The sequence below is a fragment of the Octopus bimaculoides genome, chromosome 9 (genome assembly GCF_046866305.1).
Source record: "Octopus bimaculoides isolate indiv1 chromosome 9, ASM4686630v1, whole genome shotgun sequence".
Classification (NCBI taxonomy): Eukaryota; Metazoa; Mollusca; class Cephalopoda; order Octopoda; family Octopodidae; genus Octopus; species Octopus bimaculoides.
In genome coordinates, this window is record NC_142936.1 from 18,855,742 (window position 1) to 18,883,654 (window position 27,913).

The following is a 27,913-nucleotide window of genomic DNA, read 5'->3' on the forward strand; positions in this document are numbered from 1 at the left end:
CACTGTGTTAAGAAGAAATATATAAATTTTACTTATAATTGTTTCAAATTTGGCACAAGACCAGTAATTTTCGAGGGAGAGGGTTTGCCGATTATATCGATCCCAGTACTTGACTGGGACTTTATTTTGTCAACAGAGAAAAGATAAGAGATACAGTTGACTTCGACGGTACATCAACTCAGAATGTAATGAGCCGGGAGAAATGTTACTAAGTATTTCGTCCGATGTGTTTAATAGTTTTTAAACATATGCAAAGTGATAAAAAAAAAAAAATTTGGTGGGAGGTGTACGAGTGCTTATTGACTCTATACTTTACTAGTCCTTATTTTATCGAGCCAAGAAAAATGAAAGATAAAGTCATCTTCGGTGAGGTTTGAACTGAGAATGGAAAGGGACATAATTTAAATACCGCAAGGCATTTTTGATAATAATAATAATAATTCATGAAATAGCAAAAAACCTGTTTGTTTTTTTTTTATGTGTGTGTAGTGGAAGAGGGTTGATATTGTGTGTGTGTGTATTATTGACGTCAGAGAACGCCTGTCTGATGACAGATGTGGGTTCGAGTCCCAAGTGGAACCTTCGACTTTTTCTATCCAAAATGTTTTTTTAACCCAATATTTACACGTTACTTTTTATAGTTTATCAGCTTCAAATATCCAACGTTCCAAGCAAGAATTATATGTATATCGGTTGATCCAGATGACTGGAGTTTCTCCGGCGTCTGGTCGGTTCATCAGACAGACTAAATTGGATCAGTTACATAAGGACATTGACACACGCGCGCGCACACATCTACATATGTATGTTGGTAGTGCGTGTATGTGTTACGATACCATGTCAATTTCCGCTATGTCAGCACCATTGGAAATTGACAAGTTACTATGTATCAACTTCCGCTTCGTCGTCATCACAGGAAGTTGATATAGTAGACTTGGTTGTTGTTGCTTTTTAAATACATTCTCTTTTCCTTCGCTAACGTTTGGAAATCGTTCCGACTAACTTCATTGCATCTATAAACGAATTTTGCCCCCCAAAACAACCAGATCCATTGTAAAGGTGTTGCTATCACTATAATGATATTCCTTTGCTTGTGCCGTCTCTTGAACATAAATTGAAGTTCGTTGCTGGATTTAAAAGTGAAAGCAAACCATTCTACAAACCGCATCAGTTTCAGATCTCTTTCAGGTTGGTTCTCCATGCTTCCTTTCGAAATATCTTTATATTCTTCTGTAATTGAAGTTGGGGTTGCCTCCCAATTTTTTCTTTCATAGTTCTCTTTCTGTGGATTTTTTCAGAGTAAAATTACCGTTTTCAGTACTAACAAAATGGTTTTCCAAACAAGAACACCTGAGGTCATAACACCTGTTAGAAATAACAGTCAAATCACCCTCAAACGACTCCCTACGGTCTTTAAAAATAAAAATAGCCCGTTGTCTAATGAACCCATACTGTCTTAAATTAATACACCGATGGGCATGATTAGGAGATATTGTGTTGCTCGCTTCCACCCAACGAGAACAGAGCTGCCCTTGGACTAAACTAGAGGTATATTCTGTATTATATATTTGTTATAGATAGCATAAGCCAATGAATGGGTCCCTACGCAATTATATGATCTTACTACTAGATATAACAGCCAAATCACCCTCAGGTCTTTAAAAGGAAGAGCTTTTTCAATAATGTGGATTGTCACGGTGGGAAACGTTTGATCATATATCTGCTGGATCAGAGCTGACCCGGAACCAAACAACACTAGCAACAACAAAATAGACTATTATAAATTAGAATTCAACCCAGAAAAGCTTTATTTTGAAGGTGTTACCAGTGAACTATATTCTTGCCTTTTATATCATATTTACATAATTATTGCTGTCGAGAATTTCCTTTGCAACTTCTGTTCATTATGCTGCTTCGTTTTTCTTTTGATATGTTTTATCGCTTTAAAATTTAAATAAATCCTCAAAAAGAAATACGCTTCATTATTAATTCTATGAGTACTAATCTATGAATTTTGCTGGGAGTGTGTGAACCCCTTCCAGTACTTGATTGGTACTTTATCTCCCGCTCCTAGGAATATGAAAACTAAAGTCGATACCGTTGGGATTTGAACTCAGACTGTAGGGACTAAAAATATACTGCAAGTTAGATTTATCAATCGCTGTGTCGATTCTATCAACCGGCCGTCACTAAAATGGCCCCAGCTCGGTAGAAATAACTCTAAAACACCCCCACTCGCTTTCTCTGTTTTCATTTTTCTGACCCGGGTTCTCACTTGTTCGGTCACTTTGTTTACAGTGACCGAACAACAAGTGAGAACCGTGTAGTGTCAAATGCTTAGGTGTACAGCAACATTTTTTGTCTTTCAATGTGCTTGGGATATTCAAAATCCAACAAGAAAGAAAAGAAGCTTCCAAATTTCTCCCAAAGATAAGTAAACACGGTGGAATTGTGGATAACCCAGAGACATGTCTCAGGGATGGAGAAGCTTACTTCCCAAACATACTGAGTTCGACCCCGCTATGCCATAGCTTTTTTGATTTACAGATTTTTTTCGTCATTTGTCTAAGAGGAACTTCCCGGTAGTCTGTTGCGTGCATATATATATATATATATATATATATATATATATATATATATATATATATATATATATATATATATATATATATATATGTGTGTGTGTGTGTGTGTGTGTACACTCAAGGGCTTACTGAAATGTTCCTGGCTTTAAGGGTGTCGCGAAAGGCCTGGTTGGAAGCCCAACCTTCCGAGTTCGTTTACAGGGCTTGGAAAAACTGAAGGCCCGCTCCTATAAGTTTGTGAATTTGAGAGGGAAATATGTTGAATTAATTCTCCTGTATTTTCTGTTACTCAAAGCCAAGAACTTTTCAGCACCCCTTGTGTTTGTGTATGTATATATATATACACACACGCGGGATACATATCTCCTACTTTATGATATTCTATCTAAGTTTCTATTTCACGTGCCATTGAAAATACCGTGAACCAGTGAAAACCTCTCTCCCACCTCGTTACTGTAACCCCCTCCCCTATTATGTATATCCCGAAATCAGACATTTAATGACACTACAAATGCTTTGCAGGTAGCTCTTCTCTCTTTAACAGCAAATTGAGGATTTCCTTTCACTGGACAGAGTTACAAAGTTGAGGGGACTTAATTCTTTTGATGCATGAAAAATAAAACCAACTTTGGCAGGATTTGAACTTAGGATGTATAGGAATGCAGGATCTTTTCAATCTGCTAGGCGTTTTGTCCAACACTCTGTTGATTCTTTTCTTCTCTAGGCACAAGACCTGAAATTATGGGGGAGGGGGACCAGTCGATTAGATCGGCCCAGTACGCAACTGGTACTTAATTTATCGATCCCGAAAGGATGAAAGGCAAAGTCGAGCTCGCTGGAATTTGATCTCAGAACATAAAGACAGACGAAATACTGCTAAGCATTTCGCCCGGCGTGCTAACGTTTCTGCAAGCTCGCCTTTACGCTCTATTAATTCTACCAATCCACTGCTTTTTCAGATGAATGAATGAATCATTTTTTTTAATGACAAGGAATTCTCTTGTTGGATGGGAGAAAAAAAATTCATGTTGCATATTAATTAGTTTATTTTTTTACTAAATATTGTTTTGGGTTTTTTTTAAAATTCCATTATGTATTCAAATTCTGGGAAAACAGTTTTTCTATATTATTTTACTTGTTTCAGTCATCGCAGCGTTACTCATTTTTGCCAGCTGAGTGGACTGGAGCAACGTGAAATAAAGTGTTTTGCTCAAGAACACAACGCATTGCCTGGTCCAGGAATCGAAACCACAATCTTACGATCATGGTGCTGACACCCTAACCACTAAGCCACGCGCCTCCACACACATACACATATATATAAATAAGGCGAGCTGGCAGAATCATTATCATGCTGAGCAAAATGATCAGCAGCATTTGTTCCATCTTTACTTTGTGAGTTCAAATTCTGCCGAGGTCAATTTTACCTTTCATTTTTTCAGGGTTAATGTCATCAACTTAACCGCTCCCCCAGAATAGCTGGCCTTGTGCCAAAATTTGAAACTCATATATATATATACATGCATACATTATTAGGATTGTATTATGGCGTCTTTGAACATTTTGGCACTTACAACATACACCTTCACCCAGGCAACCCAACTGAAGCTGCTTAAATCTCAGCCTGTTTCCTCATAGCTTTCTCCTGACCCTACCAGTTTACTCATTTTTAACCAGAGCTGCCTAGATGCCTTCTTTGTTGCTTCCACATTGTTCTTGAAGGTTCTTCTCCTGCTCACTCTTGTAATGCTATCCTTGAGTCTGTTTGTCTGAGGTGAACAGCCTCCTGTCTTCTCGGACACCCCTACAGGTACCTTTTCCTCTTGCTTGGGTAATCCTAGTTACAGAATCCAAACTCTGGATAAACAAATACCTATTGTCATCAGACATGGAGGAATACCCTTGAGGCTTCAGCATTCAGATTAGTTTGTCAAATGTAATGCTTATTTATTCACATTGTTTTGAATAAATTATTATTTTGTAACTTTGAGATTTTGATTACGGGATTGTTTACTTTTAATTTGACATTTTAGGGTAAGTGTAAGAGACTATTTTGCCAGTTTAAACTTAAAACAAATAGGACATTTTGGCCATATATGACCAGTTTAAATGCTGAATTGTCAAGTCATTTTTAATTATACATTTCCCATATGTTAAAGAATAAAATACATTTAACATATTAGAATATATTTCTTATATGTGTATATTGTGTATATCTCTGACAAGTGGAGGTGCAGTGGTTAGAGCAGCGGACTCATGGTCATAGGATCGCGGTTTCGATTCCCAGACCGGGCGTTATGAGTGTTTATTGAGCGAAAACACCTAAATCTCCACGAAGCTCCATCAGGGAATAGTGGCGAACCCTGCTGTACTCTTTCACCACAACTTTCTCTCACTTTTACTTCCTGTTTCTGTTGTGCCTGTAATTCAAAGGGTCAGCCTTGTCACACTGTGTCACGCTGAATATCCCTGAGAACTACGTTAAGGGTACACGTGTCTGTGGAGTGCTCAGCCACTTGCACGTTAATTTCACGAGCAGGCTGTTCCGTTGATCGGATCAACTGGAACCCTCGACGTCGTAAGGGACAGTGTGCCAACAATATCTCTAACAGCTGAATAGATTTGACCTGCTTATGTTGATTTTAGTGTGGGGGGGAAATAGTTGCTCTTAATTCTTCACAGTAGTCACATAACTAATATCCTCATTAATTTCATTTCGCTTATTACCACCCCACATCTTCCCAGACTAATGGGGTCGACATCCTTCCCAAAAATCTGCACCAAAAGAAGTGGATATTCTCTAGTCAGAATGCTTGCAAGAGTAAAATCTGCTAAAGACACTGTAGAGACAAGTGGTAATGTTATAGCTTAGCACTTGAATATCAAGATTTCTTTGTTTTGCTTTTTTTTGTTTTTTCTTGTGGGAATGGATTGGTGTAGATGGCAAGTCAAAGTCAAACTAAATGCTTTGTAGAATTCACTTTGATTCACCACTGTTTTGAGTTCACTTTGTGCTAGAGTTAGTCTTGCCATTCATCCTTGCACAATTGGAAACATAACCCCAATAATATACTTTAGAATAATTCAAAGAACTTAAAATTTTTACTCTTTTACTTGTTTCAGTCATTTGACTGCAGCCATGCTGGAGCACCGCCTTTAGTCGAGCAAATCGACCCCGGGACTTATTCTTTGTAAGCCTAGTACTTATTCTATCGATCTCTTTTGCTGAACCGCTAAGTTACGGGGACGTAAACACACTAGCATCGGTTGTCAAGTGATGTTGGGGGAACAAACACAAATATATACATATACATATATATACGACAGGCTTCTTTCAGTTTCCGTCTACCAAATCCACTCACAAGACTTTGGTCGGCCCGAGGCTATAGTAGAAGACACTTGCCTAAGGTGCCACACAGTGGGACTGAACCCAGAACCATGTGGTTGGTAAGCAAGCTACTTTATTTCATATAAATTAGCCATAAGGGTTCAGTCCCACTGCGTGGCACCTTGGGCAAGTGTCTTCTACTATAGCCTCGGGCCGACCAAAACCTTGTGAGTGGATTTGGTAGATGGAAACTGAAAGAAACCCGTCGTATATATGTATATGTATAAATATGTGTTTGTGTTTACGTCCCCATAACTTAGTGGCTCCGCAAAAGAGACCGATAGAATAAGTACTAGGCTAAGCTACTTACCACACAGCCACCCCTGCACCTATGTGTAGAGTTAAACAATAATTTTTTTTTTAAACGAAAAATTCTTTGCTATTAGGACAGGGAAGATTATTAAAATAATTAGGAGTCGGCTTGCTGTTACCTCAAGGTGGTTGTTTGTTTTGTTAAAAACAGTAACTGGAATGTCTTTGCTCATGGCCCCAGGTCAGTCACCTTAAACGGGGCTGACCTGAGGCTAAACAATAACATCAAACCTGATAACAAAATATCATGGGGCAATTAAATAGGGACATACAGCATTTTTCACCCTGGATCAGCCCTGATGACGCAAGCTTATGAACAAGGACATTTTAGCCATGACCATCCTGTCATTTTTCCAAGATGATAGATTGTGATTAGAAAAACATCTGGCACCTATTTCTAGCAAATCAAGCATCCACACAAAGACACTTGTTGGTTTATAAATATTTGGTAAGAGCAGGGAGTTGGCAGGTTGGTTAGCACTATGAACAAAATGGTCTGTGGAATTTAGTTAGATCATTTTATGTTCTGAATTGAAATCCTATCAAGTATTAGGATCCACATATTGAACCCTACCTTTCACCCCAAATTTGTGCCCTTATTTCTGTCATAAGTGAATATTTTATTGATAGAAGAACCAAAGGAGGAATTTTATTGATTCCATCATCGTTTTAATGTCCTTTTTTTCCATACTTGCATGGATCAGACAGAATTCTTTGAAGTACATTTTCTACAGTTGGATGTTCTCCCTATCACCAACCCGGACCTGTTTCTAAGTAAGGTAATTTTTCCGCATGGCTGAACATGATTTCACAGAAGATTGAAGCAAAAGACACCACTTGTATCATGGTGGTACTCGTTTACAGCAATCACATGATCTCATGATCAACAAGTCAAGGAGATACCAACATGTATGTACACATGCATATGTGCACATGACTGGCTACTTTCAGTTTCTGTCTGACAAGGTTTTGGTCAGCTCAATACAGTAAAAAACACTTACCCAAGGTACCACATAGTAGGACTGAACCCAGAAGCAAGCTTCTTAACCACTCAGTCACATTTGCACTTTGACTTTGAAAATACTTTCGTTGATTTTTTAAAACTCTACAAGCTGCCCCAGATATAAAAGATCTATAATTAAAGGCACTATTTCCATGATTTTCCCCATTTTTTTTCAGACATATTGTATCTAAGACTACATTATCTAATATGTCTTTTCTTTTAAAGATGCTAGTTATGAAATTAAGCTACTATTTCTAGTGGGTCAAGATGTCCTATTGAGGTTCCAACTTTGTATTGGTGGTGGCGTGTTGGATGTCTTCCAAAAGGCATTTGAAAAAACAAAGAACAAGTGATGGAATTGGTTTTCATTAGAACATTTGGACATTGGCTTCCCAAGAGAATATCAACAACAATAAATTGATGGTGCATTGAATATAATCAATGATTAAAAGCTCTGCTACTACTAATAATAATAATAACTGGTGGTAGTTAGTAGAAGTAGTAGTAGTTGTTCATTGTCTTTACCACGTCTGTGCTTTCCACAAACCCCATATTACACATTTTGCTCTATTATTCTACCCCATAACCACAATTCTCTGGAGTTCCACCTCTCCCTCCACGGGCATCATCAACCTGCTAGACATAGCAACCAAATCTATCTGAAATTGTATCCTAGTGTCTTAAGTAAGGAAAAGACATATTAGTCTTACATACCCCTGAAAAGACAGGATGGTCATGGGTAAAATGCCTTTGAGCATATGTCAGTGCCACATCAGAACTAAACAACAACAACACCATTGTTTTAACATGCACTTTTCCATGTTTGCATAACTTTGATGGAGTCCACTGAGGCAGATTTTCTACAATCAAATGCCCTCCCTGCCACCAAACCTTACTCGTTTCCAAGCAAGGTAATATTTTCTTATGGCCAGACGGAAACTGAAAGAAGCCTGTCGTATATGTGTTTGTGTGTCCGTGTTTGTCCCCCCATCGCTTGACAACCGATGGTGGTGTGTTTACGTCCCCGTAACTTAGCGGTTCAGCAAAAGAGACCGATAGAATAAGTACTAGGATTACAAAGAATAAGTCCTGAGGTCGATTTGCTCGACTAAAGGCAGTGCTCCAGCATGACCGCAGTCAAATGACTGAAATAAGTAAATAAAAGACATGATTCCACAGAATATTGGAATGAATGACATTCACTTACAGCAATCATGCAATATCACGACAAAGCGATACAAACACTCTCTCTCTCTCTCTCTCTCTCTCTTCCTTTCTCTCTCTCTCTCTCTCTCTCTCTCTCTCTCTCTTTCTTTCTCTCTCTCACACACACACACACACACACACACACCATAATTTAGGAGATAAGTAATAGCCTAACAATCACCTCAGCAGCACTTCATGCAGGAACCTGGCTTGCAGTATTCAAATAGTAGTGTAAAGGTTATAATTTTTAATTAACCAAAGAATGATTAGTTATACTTTGGCCAATAATTAAAGGAACATTTTTGCCAATCCAAGGCATGTATATTGAATAAGTATGTTACAACCCTCACAAAATGAAAAACAATAACTTTGATAGAGGAAAAAACAAGTCAAATCAATGTTTCATATATTTCATTGAATGGCAACCATTTTTTTTCATATTGCATACAAATTTATGCAGTTTTATGCATAAGTTGTATGCTCCTGTCTACTAAATCTGCCCAGAAGGTTTTGGTTAGATTAGGGTTATAGTAGATGACACTTACCCAAGGTGCCGCACAATGTCTGTTTCAGCCATGAGCACTGGACTTCTTCCTTTTCTAAACCATCATCACCATTGAGGCAGATTCTCTATAGCCAGATGCCCTTCCTGTTACCAACTCTTACCTGTTTCCAAGTAAAGTAATATTCCTCCATGACCACCATTGAAGCAGATTCTCTATAGCCAGATGCCCTTCCTGTTACCAACTCTTACCTGTTTCCAAGTAAAGTAATATTCCTCCATGACCACCATTGAAGCAGATTCTCTATAGCCAGATGCCCTTCCTGTTACCAACTCTTACCTGTTTCCAAGTAAAGTAATATTTCTCCATGATTAAGATGGCGAACTGCCAGAATTGTTAGCGTGACAGGCAAAATGCTTTGTAGCATTTCATCTGTTTTTTTATATCCTGAGTTCAAATTCCACCAAGGCCAACTTTGCCTTTCAGCCTTTCGGAGTCAACAAAGTAAGTACCAGATGAACACTGGGGGTCAATGTCACTAACTACGCCCCCCCCCCAAAAAAAATTACTGGCCTTGTGCTAAAATTTGAAACCAATATTTCTCCTAGAGAAGATTGGAAGCAAAGAACACCACTTGTATGATGGTGACGCTCTTTTGTAGCTTTCACAATATCAAAGCAAGGCTAAAGGAACATGCTAGCATACATATGCATATATATATACATATGTGATAGACAAAGTAACAGCAGAAATTTTGCATCATTACTCAGCTCATTATACCAGATGTAGCAGTAGCAGTTTTGTGTATATGTACAATGAGAATGATTCATTTGAATCATAGATATTGAGTGACATTTTACAAAATGTCAGTGGAAAATAATGCCTGTATTTCTCAATTTGATACATAAAATCATTTCACTGATTAGTGTTATTACTTTATTACTTTCCATTAGTAATGTATCTGAGGGAGGGGAGAGGTGTATTCCGTTACTTTGCAAAAGAACGCTGAAATATCTAGATTTTATGTCATGAAATGTTCAAGTACATTTTGTCTGATTTGTGTGTGTGTGTGTGTGTGTGTGTGTCTCTCTCTCTCTCTCTCTCTATATATATATATATATATATATATATATAAGATAATAAGAGTGGAAAAACTACAGAAGGCTTGTGTTACATGGTTAAAGTATATATTTAAATTATGTCAGAAAAATGTTATAAAATCTTTTTGGTATATAAACATTGTATTTTGATATATATATATATATACAGGATGTCCACAGGAGTAAATAAAATCATAACAAAAACAATTAAATATAAGAAATAATAATTTCTTAAAGTATGTGTTAATCCCCATGTACCCAGACTTTGTGGACACCCTGTATATATATATATATATATATATATATATATATATATATATATAATATGAGGGGTTTAGTTCACTGGTGATCTAAACGATTAGGTACACTGAGTAAGTGCTATAATTGGTCATCTGTTATTTGGCTTTTGTGTTAGCAGGTACACAGGAAAAGGACGTCAAAACCAAGTCATAATAATTTAATTAGGACAAGGTTAATTTGAAGTCTTACAGCTGTTTCTGGGATATCCCAAGTGATAGGCTAGCATGTCTGTACACTGGGTATTCCATCATCAGAGACAAAGTGAATATGTATGAAAGTTCTAGACAGGGAAATTCACAGTTTGTAAGGAATAAAATAGAAGAATAAAGAGTAAAAGTAGATATAAGAATACAGACAGGATAATAAAAGTTCACATTTCATCTTTTTCCAAAGGGTTTGGAGGTTGGTCTATACTTCCATCCTTAAGAGTTACATAGGCTTTGCATTTAGCTAAACACAATATAGTGGAACTTCAGTTTACAAATGTAATTTATTCCTGAAGGCTGTTCATCACCAGAAATGTTCATAAACCGAAATTGTTTTTTCCCATAGGAAATTGAAGAGAAGGCATGGCAAATCCAAACAGGGATGTACATTGAGCAGCAACTAACACTTTCTCCTGCTGATAGCCTCAGTTTATGCCAACCTTTGTTGCTGGCTGCATGTTCTTTACTTGAGACAGTTTGTCACCCAAGAGGTTTTATGCTAAAAAAATTGTTCATAAACTGATTTCTGCATGCTGAGAGAGATTTAGAAACTGAGGTTCCACCATATTTTCTTTTTCTTTAATTAATGCTGATTATTTTCTTTAGTTTGAAATGTGTAAATTTTTGTTAAAGTCCTTAATAGCCATGACATCAGATTTCAAATTATGTTCAAAATTATTACTTTATTTTTAAAAATTTTACCAGTTATCTCTAGGAATTCCTGAGTCCTTTAATTTGGTGGACAGCTCTGGATCTTCTGTATATCTTTGGATTATTTAAAGCTTTTTTTTAATGTTAATTAAATATTAACAGTTGTTTGATTTTAATCAATATTCCTATGTAAGCCACAGGGTGATTGATGACTTGAGTCAATAGGTTAACAGACAACCAGTCTAAGATTAGCAGTTTGTCTCCTCACCAATGCTGTACTACCTTTATGAGCAAGATACTTAACAAAAGTAACATTGTATACTGTTCTGAACATGAATAGCAATGTAGTTCATTAATTTGTAATGCTGAGTTTAGTCAGAGAAGGTGTTGAATCAAACTTGTCACAGCTGTGTGGCCGATTGTACTTAGTAACAATGATCTTTAAATGACAGTTATACAAATGGAAAAGGTTTCTTTGTGTTTAATACACTTATACAATAATGGGTGGTAGACCTAATATACTGCCTAGTTTAATATTCTATTGCTACTTGTATTATTTTACTGGTTTCAGCTATTGGATTCTGGCCATAATGGAGCACCACTTTCAGTGGCTTAATCAATTATACCAACTCTGTATTTTTATTGCTATTGTGGAGGGAACTTGTGGAAGAGGTAGACCCAGGAAGACATGGGGTGAGATGGTGAAGCATGATCTTTGGACATTAGGTCTCATTGAGATAATTTGCTGTGTTTGAGAAGACATGTCAAGCCAAGCGAAATCGTAGTTGTAGCCAGTGCTAGTGACACCTAAAAGCACTCACTACACTCTTGGAGTGGTTGGCATTAGGAAGGGCATCCAGCTGTAGAAATCAAACCAAATCAGACTGGAGCCTAGTACAGGTCTCCAGCTTACCAGTCCCAAGCAAGCCATCTAACCCATGCCAGCATGGAAAACAGATGCACCCATGCTGGTGGCATGTAAAAAGCACCATTGAAGTGTTGGGCCTCACAAAGGTAATGACAAATGACCAAGACCTCTGACAATATGCTGTGCTTGAGAAGAAGACCCATCAAGCCAAGTGAAATCGTAGTTGTGGCAGATATTGGTGTCATACAAAAGCACCCATTACACTGTGGCTGGTGATTGATGTTAGGAAGGGCATCCAGCCATAGAAACCATGCCAAATCAGACTGAAGTTTGGTGCAGCCCTTCAGCTTACCACCTCTGGTCAAGCCGTCCAACTTATGCCAGAATGGACAACGGATGTTAAATGAGGATGATATAGTGGTTAGGATTCCTAGCTTTCAGCCAGGTAGTCTGGGTTCAATTCTTGGCATGGGAACAATTATAGGTGCAGGTAAAGCTGAGTGGTAAGAAGTATGCTTCCCAACCATATGGTTCTGAGTTCAGTCCCACTGCGTGGCATCTTGGGCATGTGTCTTCTACCATAGCTGTTAAAAATGAATATTTCAATATATTGTTCATACTGTGTAATGTGTAGGTGGAAAATTATAAAAGTTTGATAAATTTGCCAATATGCAAATTAGCTTACTTTTTTGTGTTTTAAACAATGTTTTCTCTGTAGGTAGCTATAAGTTATGGTCTTTTGCCAGAACAGGCAGGTTAAGTCAAGCCTGACAATGGTGAACACATTTTAAAACCAGTTATTTCAGTAACCTTGCTGTTTAGCTGTAACCATTTGTGTGTATCTCTAAAGATGCATTCCACACACACGCACGCACACGAACAAAGTTAAGAGTCTTTGTGTGTTTTTGAATAGCTAATATGTGTCTTCCATACTGTTATTGTTATAGTTTCAACACATTTGTCTCAGATCTAATCACTTGCCAAACAAGTACACCTCTGAAATATATATGGATATCTCTCTATTTCTCTGTCTGTCTCTCTCTCTCTCTCTTTCTTTCTCTATCTATCTACCTATCTATCTCTATCTATCTGTCAATGTACCTATCTATTTATCTATCTGTGTGTTTGTGTGTATTTGTTTAAACATTGACAGCTATATGATTGTATTGAATAGTTTAAAGTATAGCAATAAATACAATATAGTCCTGATATATCATTTGATTATGCCCAAACCTTGTTGGCCTAAATTATAGCATTAAAAAAAAATCAATAAACTGAAAATTAGTATCTGTGTTTTGGTTGATAGTTATTGAGATTATTGACAAAAGTGGAGGAGGTTGAAATTTCTGTCATAATTGTGGCTTTAATAATTGTAGGTTAGTGGAGAGGGCATTACTGGTCGTGAGCCTGTTAGGCAAATACTTTGCTATTCATATGCCATACTGTTTTGTATTATAACCTTACTAGGCTGGGACTCTACCCATCATCCTTCAGTCATTCTAATAAATACCAAATATATATATATATATATATATATATAAGTCAGTAAATAGTGGGGTTGTGTTAACCGCACATATATAAGGGAACTCCATTATCTATACTGGCTCTCTCTTTCTATCTCTCTCCCTCCTCCTCTCTCCTCATCTCTTCAAGCATTCACTCTGTTTAGTCAAGAGATAATTGCAATATTATTATTATTATTATTAGTAGTAGTAGTAGTAGTAGAAGTAGTAGTATGATAGCGAGCTGGCTGAATCATTAACACGCTGGACAAAATGCTTAACAGCATTTTGTCCTTGTTTGCGTTCTGAGCTAAACTTTTGCCAAGGTCAACTTTACCTTCTGTTCTTCTGGGGTTGATAAAATAAGCACCTGTCAAGCATTGGGGTTGATGTAATTGACTTACTCCCACCCCCAAAATTACTGGTATTGTGCCAAAGTTTGAAACGAATATTAGTAGTAAATATCATTCCAGTTTTCAGCTCTATGTCCTTCTAAAACTTCAGGTTAGTTCAAATATGCTTGTGAAATATTTTAACTTCTAAAGACAAATTCACTGCAGTTACAGTGGAGATGTTCCTTCTTACAATAGAAATCACCATATACAAGTTAATTTTTTGACCAGATATCAATATTGGGACAGTTTCTTCCAGATTAACACTATTTGGAAGCCATTTTTGTCATGCACGTCACACCAGGCAAATAAGAACTGTAACCACAGATATTGTTACCCAGCAAATTCATTAGCATTTTTTTGAAATTTCAATGTCATTGTAAATAAACAACATTAGGCTTTTTATGTTGCTCTGAAGCAGCTCAAAATAATTAGCAGTTAATATTTTCTATTGATAAAAGTTATTTTGTGCAATGTCATGTATGTAACAGAGAAAATCATCTCTGTGTGTAGCAGGTGTATAGGTACAATAAACACTAGAAATGTACAGAAAATAGACTCCGTCATAAGCCAGGGAGGATACTTAGAAGTAGTGGATAGCTTCCGTTATCTATCTTGACCAACTCAACAGTGGTGGTGGATGCTCTGAGAGCATAGCTGCTAGAATAAGAATAGGCTGAGTTCAGAGAAGTTCTACCTTTGTTGGTAACAAAGGGCCCCTCCCTCAGAATGAAAGACAGATTGTATGATGCCTGTGAAACATGGGCTATGACTGCAGAGGACATGTGAAGGCTTGAAAGAAACTAAGCCAGTATGCTTCACTGGATGTGCAATGTCAGTGTGCATGTACAACAGAGTTTAAGCATCTTCAGAGAAAAATTGGACATGAGATGCATCAGATGTGGTGTGCAGGAGAGAAGACTGCGCAGGTATGGTCATGTGATATATATGGATGTGGACAGACGTGTAGAGAAGTGCCGATTGCTAACTGTGGAGGGGATCTGCAGAGGCAGTAGACCCAAGGTGTTGAAGCATAATATTCAGATGTTGGGTCTCATGGAGGCAATGAGAAGTGATCAAGACCTTTGGTGATTTGCTGTGCTTGAGAAGACATGTCAAGCTAAGTGAAATCATAGTCATTGCAAGTGCCAGTGACACATAGAAGAGACTCACTGCACTCTTGCAGTGATTGGCATTTGGAAGGGCATCCAGCCGTAGAAACCATCCAAACCAGACTGGAGCCTGGTACAGCTCTCTAGCTTACCAGTTCCTGTCAAACCATCTAAGTCATGCTAGCATGGAAAATGGACACTAAAGGATCCTCTTCAAAATATTCAACATAAATTCCAGATAAAAATATTTTTGTGTAATACTTGCCTGAGTTGTCAAATTTTACTGTGAAAATTAAATCAATAAAATCTTTGTAAATGTTTAAGATTTACAGCTTAGAGCTTTCGTGATTTGCCTCTCTGACTGTCACATACATCATACAAGATTGGCCCTCAAGTAAGTTTGACAGGAAGAAAAAAATTATTTAAAAAAAAGAATCTCTTTTATTGATTTAATCTCTCTAGGTTGTAACAGATTTATCACTATTTCCTTCTTTTTCAGACTGACATCATCCATGTCTGAGGGGAAAGATATGTTTCCCCGATCAACAATCCAAGAAGCCAACCGGCACTTGCAGGCACTCTACCACAGAGTTGACGAACTGGAAAGCATCATAAATGAGCAACAGTTGAAGCAGTTGGCTGCCGATGAAGCCTTTAAAGAAAAAATAAATGAAATCAATCGCAACCATGAAGCTGAAGGGAAGGTGTTGGACATGAGATTAAGAGATTTAGAAAAAGATGTCAGTATAAATTTATTTTATTGTTATAATCATTGTAATCTTGACTACTAGAGCCATTAGCATCATCATAACAGCTGTTTTTTTTAATACTATAACAATAAGCAAAATCATAATAGTTGTTGTTTCTATCACATACAGCCATGTCTGCAAGGTTAAGAAGCTTGCTCTCCAACCATGTGGTCTTTGGTTCAGTCCTACTGTCCAGCACCTTGGGTGTCTTGTTCTATAGTTCTACTTTAGCTCCAGGCCAAGCAAAACTTTCTGAGTAGATTTGGTAGATAGAAACTGCAAAATGACTTCATATCATCATCGTCATTATCATTTAATATCTGTCTTCCATGATGATGTGAGTTGGATAGTTTGGCAGGAGCTGATGAGTCCAGAGGATTGCACCAAGCTCTACTGTCTGTTTTAGCATGGAATCTATAGCTGGATGTCCTTTCCAACCCCATATACATACACACACACACACACACATATATATATATATATATAGAGAGAGAGAGAGAGATATCATCATTTAACATATGGTTCAACATGAACTGGCAAACCTGTGGACTGTGCTAAGCTTCACATGTTTGTGTGCACCTTTATCCTGACATCACATGATGGTTGTAAACTGCATCATCATCATCATAAAAGCAATGTTATTAATTTCCCATCTTCTCTGAAAAACACGTCTAGCCATGGGGAAATATTACCTTGTTTGAAAAGAGCTGAATATTAGCAACAGGAAGAGCATCTGACCATAGAAAAATCTGCCTCAACAAATTCCATTTGACCTATACAAGCATGGAAAAGTGGACATTAAATGATGATGGTGATAACCTTTAGTGTCATCGAGCGAGATCGTTGCCAGTGCTCCTGGACTGGCTCTTGTGCGGGTGGCACATAAAATACACCATTTTGAGCGTGGCCGTTGCCAGTACCGCCTGATTGGCCTTCGTGCGGGTGACACGTAAAAGCACCCACTACACTCTCTGAGTGGTTGGCGTTAGGAAGGGCATCCAGCTGTAGAAACTCTGCCAAATCAGATTGGAGGCTGATGTTGCCATCCGATTTCACCAGTCCTCAGTCAAATCATCCAACCCATGCTAGCATGGAAGGTGGACGTTAAACGATGATGATGATGATAATATCTGTTATTTCTATTTCTATACTTGCATAAAAAAGTGCTGATCACATAAAGTGGAGTGAAGTTGTTGGAGACGGAGACGCAGGAAAACATGGGATAAAGTATTGAAGGCTGATCTCAAAACTCTAAGCCTTACGAAAGACGACAGGGGACAGAGATATGTGGTGCATTGCTGTATTCAAAGAGACCTGCCCACTACAACAGAATTGGTATCCTAAAATCAAGGGGCCTCATAAAAAGCATTGGGATTAGTACTGGTGCCACACAAAAAGCACTGGTGCTGGTGTCACATAAAGAGCACTAGTGCTGGTGTCACTTAAAAAGCACTAATGATCATCATCATCATCATTTAATGTCTGCTTTCCATGCTAGCATGGGTTGGACAATTTGACTGAGGACTGGCGAACCAGATGGCTGCACCAGGCTCCAATCTGATCTGGCAGAGTTTCTACAGCTGGATGCCCTTCCTAATTCCAACCACTCCAAGAGTGTAGTGGGTGCTTTTATGTGCCAGCGGCACGAGGGCCAGTCAGGCGATACTGGCAACAGCCACGCTCAAATGGTGTTTTTTACGTGCCACCTGTACAGGAGCCAGTCCAGCGGCACTGGCAACGACCTGTGCTGGTGTCACTTAAAAAGCAGTGGTGATGGTACCACATAAAAAAAGCACTGGTGATGGCACCACTTAAAAAGCGCCCAGTACATTCTGTAAAGTGGTTGGTGTTAGGAAGGGCATCCGGCTGTAGAAACCAAGCAAAAACAGACTATGGCTCCTGTCAAGCCATCCAACCCATGCCAGCATAGAAAACAGAAGCTAGCATCATCATTAGCATCATCATTAGTAGCTGTTGCCTCAGCTACCATACTCATTAGCATTGTTATTGTAACTGTTATTTCTATTGTCATAGCATTAGAATAATCGTCATGATTGTTATCTCTTACTATTGTATGTAGCCTTTAGCATCTTTAAAAGAGCTTTTACCTCTATTACCATAGCTATCAGCATTATCATCATCATTATTCTATTATCATCATGATCACCATACTTACAATCATCCATTATCATCATCATCATCATTGCCATTACCTATCACTGTCATTTTTTTTTTTTATTACTGTCATTATTTTCGCTATCACCACCATTGTATTTCCCTGTCTCGGTTATCATAATCACCACCACCATCGCTGTCATCATTACTACCTTTACTGCTACAATCACTCCTACCGCCACTAGTACTTCACCATGAAGATCATCGTATAAACTATTGAGAGAGCCTCTACATGATAACTCTAAATGCTAGATATAGCAGCCAGATGCCTTTCAAGTTGCTTCTACTGCTTGAATTAAGAAAAGGGTACTTTAGATAATGAAGTCCTGCACATACCTACGAAGTAAAGGTGTTCTAAAATGCCTCTGATCATAAGTCTACTTGATCAGGGCTGACCTACATCTAAATAATAACAGTATTATCATATATTTTGTGTAAAATTATTTACGCACGCACACACATACACACATATATATATATAATAATAATAATAATAATAATAATAATAATAATAATAATAATAATAATAATAATGAAATTATTGTGTATAGTGCTTGGGTGCACTACAATTCATCAAAGGTGCATGTACAGTACATTGAATTATGTACAAAAGTCAGGAAAAGTGAACAGTGTACGAGCCATGATATACATGTGTGTGTGCATGTGTATAGAGTGGGGATATCAGGTGTAGTGTTGGCGAATTTCAGGAAGCATGGAGGTTTTAAACGGTGCGATGTCTTGGCAGCTAACAACTGATGCAGGTAGTTTGTTCCAAACTTCAGCAACTTTGAGTGTGAAAAAAATGTTTCCTAAACTAATGGGGGCTGTGCTGTTTTCTGACTTTGAAGGCATGCCCACATGTGTTAGACACATGGAGTTCAAAAATGTGCTCACGGTGATTGTTGGTACAATGGTTAATAATTTTGTGGGTGTTTACTAAGTCAGTTGCCAGACATTGGAGCTTCAGTGTATCCATGCCCAGGGAAGCAAGGCGTTCAGAGTATGGTAGATGCCCGATGGAGGGTATTCACTTGGTTGCACGTCTCTGAACAGTTTCTAGGAGGTCAGTATCCTGAGCAAGATAGGGGTTCCAAGCTGGTGATGCAAATTCCAAGTGTGGCCACACCACAGCCATATACAGCCTTAAATGATAGCTGGAGAGCAGCTGACAAAGGCCTTGCTGAGTGATGCCAAGACACCCTCAGCCTTCTTGACAATTTTAGAGATGTGCTTTGTCCAGTGCAAATCGCTGCTGACAGTAATGCCCAGGTCGTGTTCACAAGAAGACTTCTTAATATTAGTTTTGTGGAGAGAGTATATATATATATATATATATATATATATATATATATATATACATACACACATTCATACACACATAGATACATACATGCATATATATATATATATATATATATATGTCTGATGATGACCATTATGAATGCGTATATTGTTGCTAAATGCTTGAAATACAAGACTAGAGAAGCAACCATCAACTGATGAAGGGTCGTTCTTTATGTTTGTTTTGTTTTCCATTGGTGTCTGTCACTGTTCAAAAGAATAGTTAATGTTCCATGTACTCATGCTTCATACTTTTTTGTTGTACATGTTTCATGGCATTCTGTGCCCACATATGCATATATATATCATCATCATCGTTTAACGTCCGCTTTCCATGCTAGCATGGGATGGACGATTTGACTGAGGACTGGTGAAACCGGATGGCAACACCAGGCTCCAGTCTGATTTGGCAGAGTTTCTACAGCTGGATGCCCTTCCTAACGCCAACCACTCAGAGAGTGTAGATATATATATATATATATATATATATATATATATATACGTATAGATGTAAGTATGTACATATATGTATGTATATATGCATATATATATATATATGTGTATATATATCATCATCATCATCGTTTAATGTCCGCTTTCCATGCTAGCATGGGTTGGACGATTTGACTGAGGACTGGTGAAACCGGATGGCAACACCAGGCTCCAGTCTGATTTGGCAGAGTTTCTACAGCTGGATGCCCTTCCTAACGCCAACCACTCAGAGAGTGTAGTGGGTGCTTTTACGTGTCACCTGCACGAAAACGGCCACGCTCGAAATGGTGTCTTTTATGTGCCACCCTCACAAGCCAGTCCAGGGGCACTGGCAACGATCTCACTCAAAAATCCTACAGGAGCCAGTCAGGCGGTACTGGCAACGGCCACGCTCAAAATGGTGCATCTCATGTGCCACCCGCACAAGAACCAGTCCAGGGGCACTTGCAACGATCTTACTTGGCTTGCCGGGTCTTCTCACGCACAGCACATTTCCAAAGGTCTCGGTCAGTAGTCATCGCCTCGGTGAGGCCCAATGTACGAAGGTCTTGCCTCACCACCTCAGCCCAGGTCTTCCTGGGCCTACCTCTTCCACGGGTTCCCTCAACTGTTAGGGTGTGGCACTTTTTCACGCAGCTATCCTCCTCCATTCTCACCACATGTCCATACCAGCGCAATCGTCTCTCTTGCATGCCACAACTGATGCTTCTAATGTTCAGCTTTTCTCTCAAGATACTTACACTCTGACGGGTATTCACATTGACATTACACATCCAACGGAGCATACTGGCTTCATTCCTTGCGAGCTTACCTATGTCCTCAGCAGTTACAGCCCATGTTTCACTGCCATGTAGCATGGTTGTTCGTACGCATGCGTCATACAGTCTGCCTTTTACTCTGAGTGAGAGTCCCTTTGTCGCCAGCAGGGGTAAGAGCTCTCTAAACTTTGCCCAGGCTATTCTTATTCTAGCAGCTACACTTTCAGCGCACCCACCCCCACTACTAACTTGGTTGCCCAGATAGCGGAAGCTATCGACTACCTCTAGTTTTTCACCCTGGAATGAGATAGAAGTTGTTTCCTGTTTGTTTGCAGTCTTTATTGCACCTGAACATCTGCCACAAACAAAAACTAACTTGCTAGTTAACCTGCCTTTGATGTTGCTGCACCTCTTATGTGTCCATAGCTTGCACCGGGTACATCTTATAGAGTTACTACCTACTCCTTTTCTACATACTGAGCAGGGCCATCTACCTGAAGGGGTTTGTGTTTTATCTACCTTCCTACTTATTAGGATTTTGGTTTTAGCTAGGTTGACTCTAAGGCCCTTCAATTCTAGACCTTGCTTCCACACCTGAAACTTCTCCTCTAGTTCTGATAGTGACTCCGCAATTAGGGCAAGGTCATCAGCATAGAGGAGCTCCCAGGGGCAACCTGTCTTGAACTCCTCTGTGATTGCCTGGAGGACTATGGTAAATAAGAGGGGGCTGAGGACGGAACCTTGGTGGACCCCTACCTCTACCCGGAATTCATTGCTGTACTCATTTCCAACCCTCACCTTACTGGCAGCATCTCTGTACATGGCTCGCACAGCTTTCACTAACTATTCTTCTATCCTAAGTTTCCTCATTGACCACCAGATAAGGGATCGGGGGACCCTGTCAAAGGCTTTCTCCATGTCAACGAAAGCCAGGTACAGAGGTTTATCCTCAGCTAGGTATTTCTCCTGCAACTGTCTCACTAGAAATAAGGCATCAGTAGTGCTTTTACCTGGCACGAACCCAAACTGCAGCTCATCTAAATTGATTCGCTCCCTAATTAGTTGGGCTATGACCCTCTCTGTAACTTTCATAACCTGATCTAACAGCTTGATGCCTCTGTAATTATTTGTATCTAAAGCGTCACCTTTACCTTTGTAGCAGTTGACTATGATGCTGCTACACCAGTCATTGGGTATGACTCCTTCGTGTATCACCTGGTTCGTAATACGGGTGACTAGGCTATAGCCAACACTGCCAGATATTTTGAGCATCTCTGCAGTGATTCCTGATGGGCCGGGGGCTTTCCCGGTCTTCATACTCTTAATTGCTTTATCTACCCTGGTACTATCAACTCGGATAGCTGGTCCCTCTATTGGGTCGACATACGGCAGGCTCTCTTTCTCCCATTCATTCTCTTTGTTAAGCAATCTATCATAGTGGCATCTCCAGACCTCTTTCTTTGCATCCTCATTTAATGCAAGCGTACCATCATCCATGCGAACACATTTCTCTCCTACAACATCACTATTCTCTCTCCTACACTGTCTTGCAACACGAAATACCTCGAATATATATATATATATATATATATATATATATATATATACATGATGAGCTTCTTTCAGTTTCCATCTACCAATTCCACTTACAAGGTTTAGATTGGCCCAAAGCTATAGTAGAAGACATTTGCCTTTTGCCCGAGGTGCTACTCTGTGGGACCGAACCTGGAACCATGTGGTTGAGAAGCAAACTTCTTACCACTCAACCACCCCAGCATCTACACACACACACACACACACACACACACGTGTGTTTGTGTAACCTTTATACAGGTGTGTGGTTCACCTTCACCTTGAACTAACCCTTGGCGTGTCAAGACAGGTTTAGAATGTCTAGTGCTATCATTGTTTAATATTTCACTTGTGTGTTGACATTCGATGGACAGCTGAGTGTGATTTCTCCACCTGTTCAACTTTGTGTTTGACAATTCAACACCTGTTGAAAGCATGAAAAACAAGTCCTGATCTCTTTCTCTCTCTCTCACCCTCTCTCCACACGCACACTTACAAACATCTCAATGTACCATCTATGCTGGGTAAATAAGTAACTCTCTCACCTGAGCTACATCTCAGGACTGCTATGCCTCATCTTTAACACCCTCTCTTATTTTCTATCATTCTCATCACCCTTTCATCTGCTATCAACACCTTCCTTTCTTCCTTCCCCAGCTTTGTCCCCCAATCACTATAGCTTCCACTAAGTCCCTTTGACCTCCATCTCTGTCCCTGTAGAGGAACACATAGGACTGGGAGAAGTGGGGTGCACATTGAAGGATTGACTTCGGACCTTGAATATCTTCACTCTGGGCATGTATATATTGTTAAGTATGTCATAGAATTGCTTTTATTATATAATTCAAATTTTATTCTGCTTATGTTGCACCTTTGCAAACCAGTGTAGTTTATACATTTTCTGTATATACTTCAGACTAGCTGATTTGATTTCATTTTGGAAATGACACGAGTGTGTGACATTGAGAAGCAACAACAATTGTGGAGGCGCGTGGCTTAGTGGTTAGGGTGTCAGCATCATGATCGTAAGATTGTGGTTTCGATTCCTGGACCGGGTGACACGTTGTGTTCTTGAGTAAAACACTTTATTTCACATTGCTCCAGTCCACTCACCTAGCAAAAATGAGTAACGCTGCGATGGACTGGCGTCCTGTCCAGCTGGGGAACACATACGCCATAGAAACCGGGAAACTGGGCCCATGAGTCTGGCTAGGCTTTAAAAGGGCGCATTTATTTTTTTTATACTTAATCAATTGACAAATAAGAATAAAGAAATGAAATAGAACCAGACAGTGTATCTATCATTAGCATAATGACTTTGCTGTGATGCAACAGAATATGTTTCAACAAATGAGTTTGTATCAATTCCTGCAAAACCAAACACACAAATGAAATATGTATACATATCTTTTTTTATCTCTTACTTGATTGAGTCATCAAACTGTGGTCATGCTGGGGCACTGCCTTAAACAGTTTAGTTAAATGAATCGACCCTAGTACTTATTTTTTTAACGTATGATAAGTTATTGTCAGTCTGTTTTACTGAACCACTAGGTTATGGAAATGTAAACAAATTGTGGGGAACAAACGCACACACACACATTCATTCATTCATATATACACAAACATACAACAGGCTTTCTCACAGTTTTCAACTACCAAATTCACAGAAAACATTTGTTGACATGGGGCTATAATAGAAGACACTTGCCCAAGGTGCCTAGCTTAAAATTATTATTATAAGTAATCCAGATTCAGATGAATAGATAAGTGTGTTGTGTGTGTTGGCACTCCGTCGCTTACGACACCGAGGGTTCCAGTTGATGCAATCAACGGAACAACCTGCTCGTGAAATTAACGTGCAAGTGGCTGAGCACTCCACAGACACGTGTACCCTTAACGTAGTTCTCAGGGATATTCAGCATGACACAGTGTGACAAGGCTGGCCATTTGAAATACAGGCACAGCAGAAACAGGAAGAAAGAGTGAGAGAAAGTTGTGGTGAAAGAGTACAGCAGAGTTTGCCACCATCCCCTGCCGGAGCCTCGTGGAGCTTTAGGTGTTTTCGCTCAATAAACACTCACAACGCCTGGTCTGAGAATCGAAACCACGATCCTATGACCGCAAGTCCGCTGCCCTAACCACTGGGCCATTGTGCCTCCACTGAATGGATAAGTAGACATGTGATATATGTGTATGAGAACATGTGGTTTTGAAAATCTCCCTGAAATCACAAATCAATATGAGCAGAAAGAATAGTTATCAACTAAATGTATTATATGGCTATTTTTTATCTTTTGTTTATTATTATTTTTTTCTATATCCTCGAAAGCTACTGGGAATATATGCAGCTGTAGTTTCTACATAAATAGTTTTGGTATATATTACTGCAGTAGATGAACCACTAGCAACCTCCCCACTCTTCCTGGCCACCACTTGCTACAATGAACTAGATTAAATTTGCTGTGCTAGCACGTTTCTTGAAAGTAAATATTTTTCTTTTGATCTCAGTTTTGTTATTATTTAACCCTAGGTCACCTCTTCATAGAGTAGACCCATGTTCAAAAGCTTTCCAGATATGATCAACCTGTCATTTCTTCTTTTCGATTACTACATTATACTTCATGTCCCTTTTTCTTTCAGACATTACACTGGTATGAGGGGAGATTTAATTGCTATTTCTAGCAGGTCAAGCAGCCATGTAGAGGTTTTTGTTTAGTGCTAATCCAACATTTGATCAAAGTCATTCCAGCTATGACTAACACATGTTTTTACAATTAGGACTCATTTGATAAATAGGTCTTCTGGATCAAAACTGACTTGGAGTTAAATAATAACACAAGAAATAGTTGCCACTGGTACTACCACATCCACTAGCTTCTCCAATATATGGCTATTTGTAACAAGATATAGGTCGGTAATTCTCAGCCTTATTCCTAGATTTCTTCATTTAGTTTGAGAGAAAGGATAAAGGGTGATAGTTCAACTTCTAATATTTTCAACAAGGACTAAATTATTTATTTTGTTATTTTTTTTCTGCAAACTGAAGTGGCTTTCATTCAGTCAGTTTCTTAAGTGTCTGGATGCTATTTGTGTAAGATAGATGACTTTCATCATCATCATCATCATCATCGTCGTTTAACGTCTGCTTTCCATGCTAGCATGGGTTGGACGATTTGACTGAGGACTGGTGGACCAGATGGCTGCACCAGGCTCCAATCTGATTTGGCAGAGTTTCTACAGCTGGATGCCCTTCCTAACGCCAACCATTCAGAGAGTGTAGTGGGTGCTTTTACGTGCCACCGGCACAGAGGCCAGTCAGGCGGTACTGGCAACGGCTACGCTCGAAATGGTGTATTTTACGTGTCACCTGCACAGGAGCCAGTCCATCGGCACTGGCAACGATCTCGCTCGAATGTCTTACTGGCAACGGCCACGCTCGAAATGGTGTATTTTACATGTCACCTGCACAGGAGCCAGTCCATCGGCACTGGCAACGATCTCACATGAATGTCTTACTGGCAACGGCCACGCTCGAAATGGTGTATTTTACGTGTCACCTGCACAGGAGCCAGTCCATCGGCACTGGCAACGATCTCGCTCGAATGTCTTACTGGCAACGGCCACGCTCGAAATGGTGTATTTTACGTGTCACCTGCACAGGAGCCAGTCCATCGGCACTGGCAACAATTTCGCTCGAATGTCTTTTCACGTTGGTAACAGTCACGCTGGTGATATTTACATGCCACCAGCACGGAAGCCAGACAGATGCTCTGGCAACGATCACGCTCGGACGGTGCACGCTATTATAAACACACACATATAGAGGACTCATTGATTTTAACTTTGTGTCTAACATCACATACAGCATTTACAGCAAGTGGGACTGTCAGAAAAGTTTCAGTTTACTTGCTTTTTTTGTTTTGTTTTTTGAGTTATTTTTTCTTTTAGGGAATTAGGAATGTTACTGAAAACATAATTGAATATTAAGATGAGCATTAAAGTTGGATATTTTTTGTAATATCAGTTACTGACTTAAAGCCATGTCATCATCACTTAATGTCTGTTTTCCATACTGGCATGGTTTCTATGACGGGATGCCCTTCCTAACACCAACCACTTTACAAAGTGTACTGGGTGTCTTATACATTATATATGCATTTTGCATGGCACCTGCACAGGTGCTTTATATATGGTACTGGTATGGGTGTTTTTTTATGTAAAGCTGGTACCTTGTGGTAGACAAAAACTGAAAGACACCTGTTGTGTGGGTGTGTGTATTGTGTGTGTGTGTGTGTGTACCTCCTAATCTTGACATCGCATGATAATTGTAAATGAATGTCACTGTCGTACAAGCAGTGTCATTTATTTACATCGTTCCATGGAAACATGTTGAGCCAGGGCAAAGTATTACCTTGCTTGGAAACTAGTGATGGTCAGCAACTAGAATGGCATCTAGCTATAGAAACCCTACCTCAATGAACTCCATCTGACCCATGAAGCATGGTAAAGTGAACGTTAAAACAATGATGATGATAACCATAAAAATGGTGTTAATATATACTTTATCTGATAGATTAGCTGTGCAAAGTACAGGGTTCCATAGCTCTTGCAATATACAGGGTGTCCACAAAGTCTGGGTACATGGGATTAACACATACTTTTAAAACAAAACAATTTTATTTAATTATGATGTTAATAAATAATATTTTCAAAATGATTTCCATCATTTTCAATGCATAGCTTGATGCGCCTTGCAAAATTCAGGTGAACTCGATTAAATAAGTCTACATTGCCATCAATTTCAGCACACTGACTGGTAATGCGTTCTCTCATGTGGCTTAAATCTGTAATCTTTATTGAGTAAACTTTCTCTTTCAACATACCCCAGAAAAAGAAGTCAAGGGGAGAAAGGTCTGGTGAACAAGGGGACCATTCTACATGACCCTTTCTTCCAATCCAGTGAGGAAAAGTGTCATTAAGCCAATCTCTAACAGTTGTGACAAAATGGGCAGGGGCCCCATCCTGCTGAAAACAATTTGGAAACCAATTTGGAAGTAAAAAAGGAAAATTATTATTTTTTATATATTTAATTGTTTATGTTATGATTTGATTTGCTCCATGTACCCAGACTTTGTGGACACCCTGTAGTTTAACCGTGAAAACTCCTTGTTTTAACTCGATCTCACTTGATGTGTTTAACTTGATCTCAGTTCCTCGTGTTTATTTCGCACAGGTTGAAACTCTGACAGAAACAATCCATCAAAAGGATTTCCTCTTGGAAAAGTTAACCTACCAGTGCCAACATCTTGAAACCATTCTTGGTTACCAAAGTTCTCTACGGGATCTCCTTGAGACAATGGAATCTTCCAGCATAAGTGTCGATAGTGCAAGAATTACACGTCCTCTTTCAGAGAATTCTACCTCTCTGAAGAACGGAGACATTGAAAATTCTTCACCATTCCCTTCATCGTCATCTTCTTCCTCGCACAAGGCGGTTCTAGAATATTCTGTGACTGAATTCAGTGACAACGAGTCACCCGTGAATGAGCGTAAAAAAAAGAATTTTACTACCAAAGACAAGGAATATTATCTATAAAAAATATTATTTATAAAAGCATTATTTATGAAAAAGAAAGAAAAATACAAGCTAGGGTTATTTAGCTATTATCTACTTGAATACACTTTTACTTGTGTG

The 27,913-nt window shown here is 39.0% G+C and overlaps 1 protein-coding gene across 1 annotated transcript; it reads left to right on the top strand.

Moving 5' to 3' along the window:
- The first annotated feature begins 30 nt into the window (after positions 1–30).
- LOC106868089 (uncharacterized) lies at positions 31–27,913 on the top strand. Its single transcript, XM_014913203.3, has 3 exons — positions 31–1,188; positions 15,628–15,868; positions 27,452–27,913. The coding sequence occupies exons 2-3, from the start codon at positions 15,641–15,643 to the stop codon at positions 27,812–27,814; spliced, it is 591 nt and encodes a 196-aa protein (XP_014768689.1). The 5' UTR covers positions 31–1,188; positions 15,628–15,640; the 3' UTR covers positions 27,815–27,913.

Excerpts from the sequence above, each read along its gene's own strand:
- LOC106868089 (XM_014913203.3), top strand. The coding sequence starts at position 15,641 with ATGTCTGAGGGGAAAGATATGTTTCCCCGATCAACAATCCAAGAAGCC. Across the intron at positions 15,869-27,451 it reads TAAGAGATTTAGAAAAAGAT|GTTGAAACTCTGACAGAAAC; the intron begins GTCAGTATAAAT and ends TATTTCGCACAG.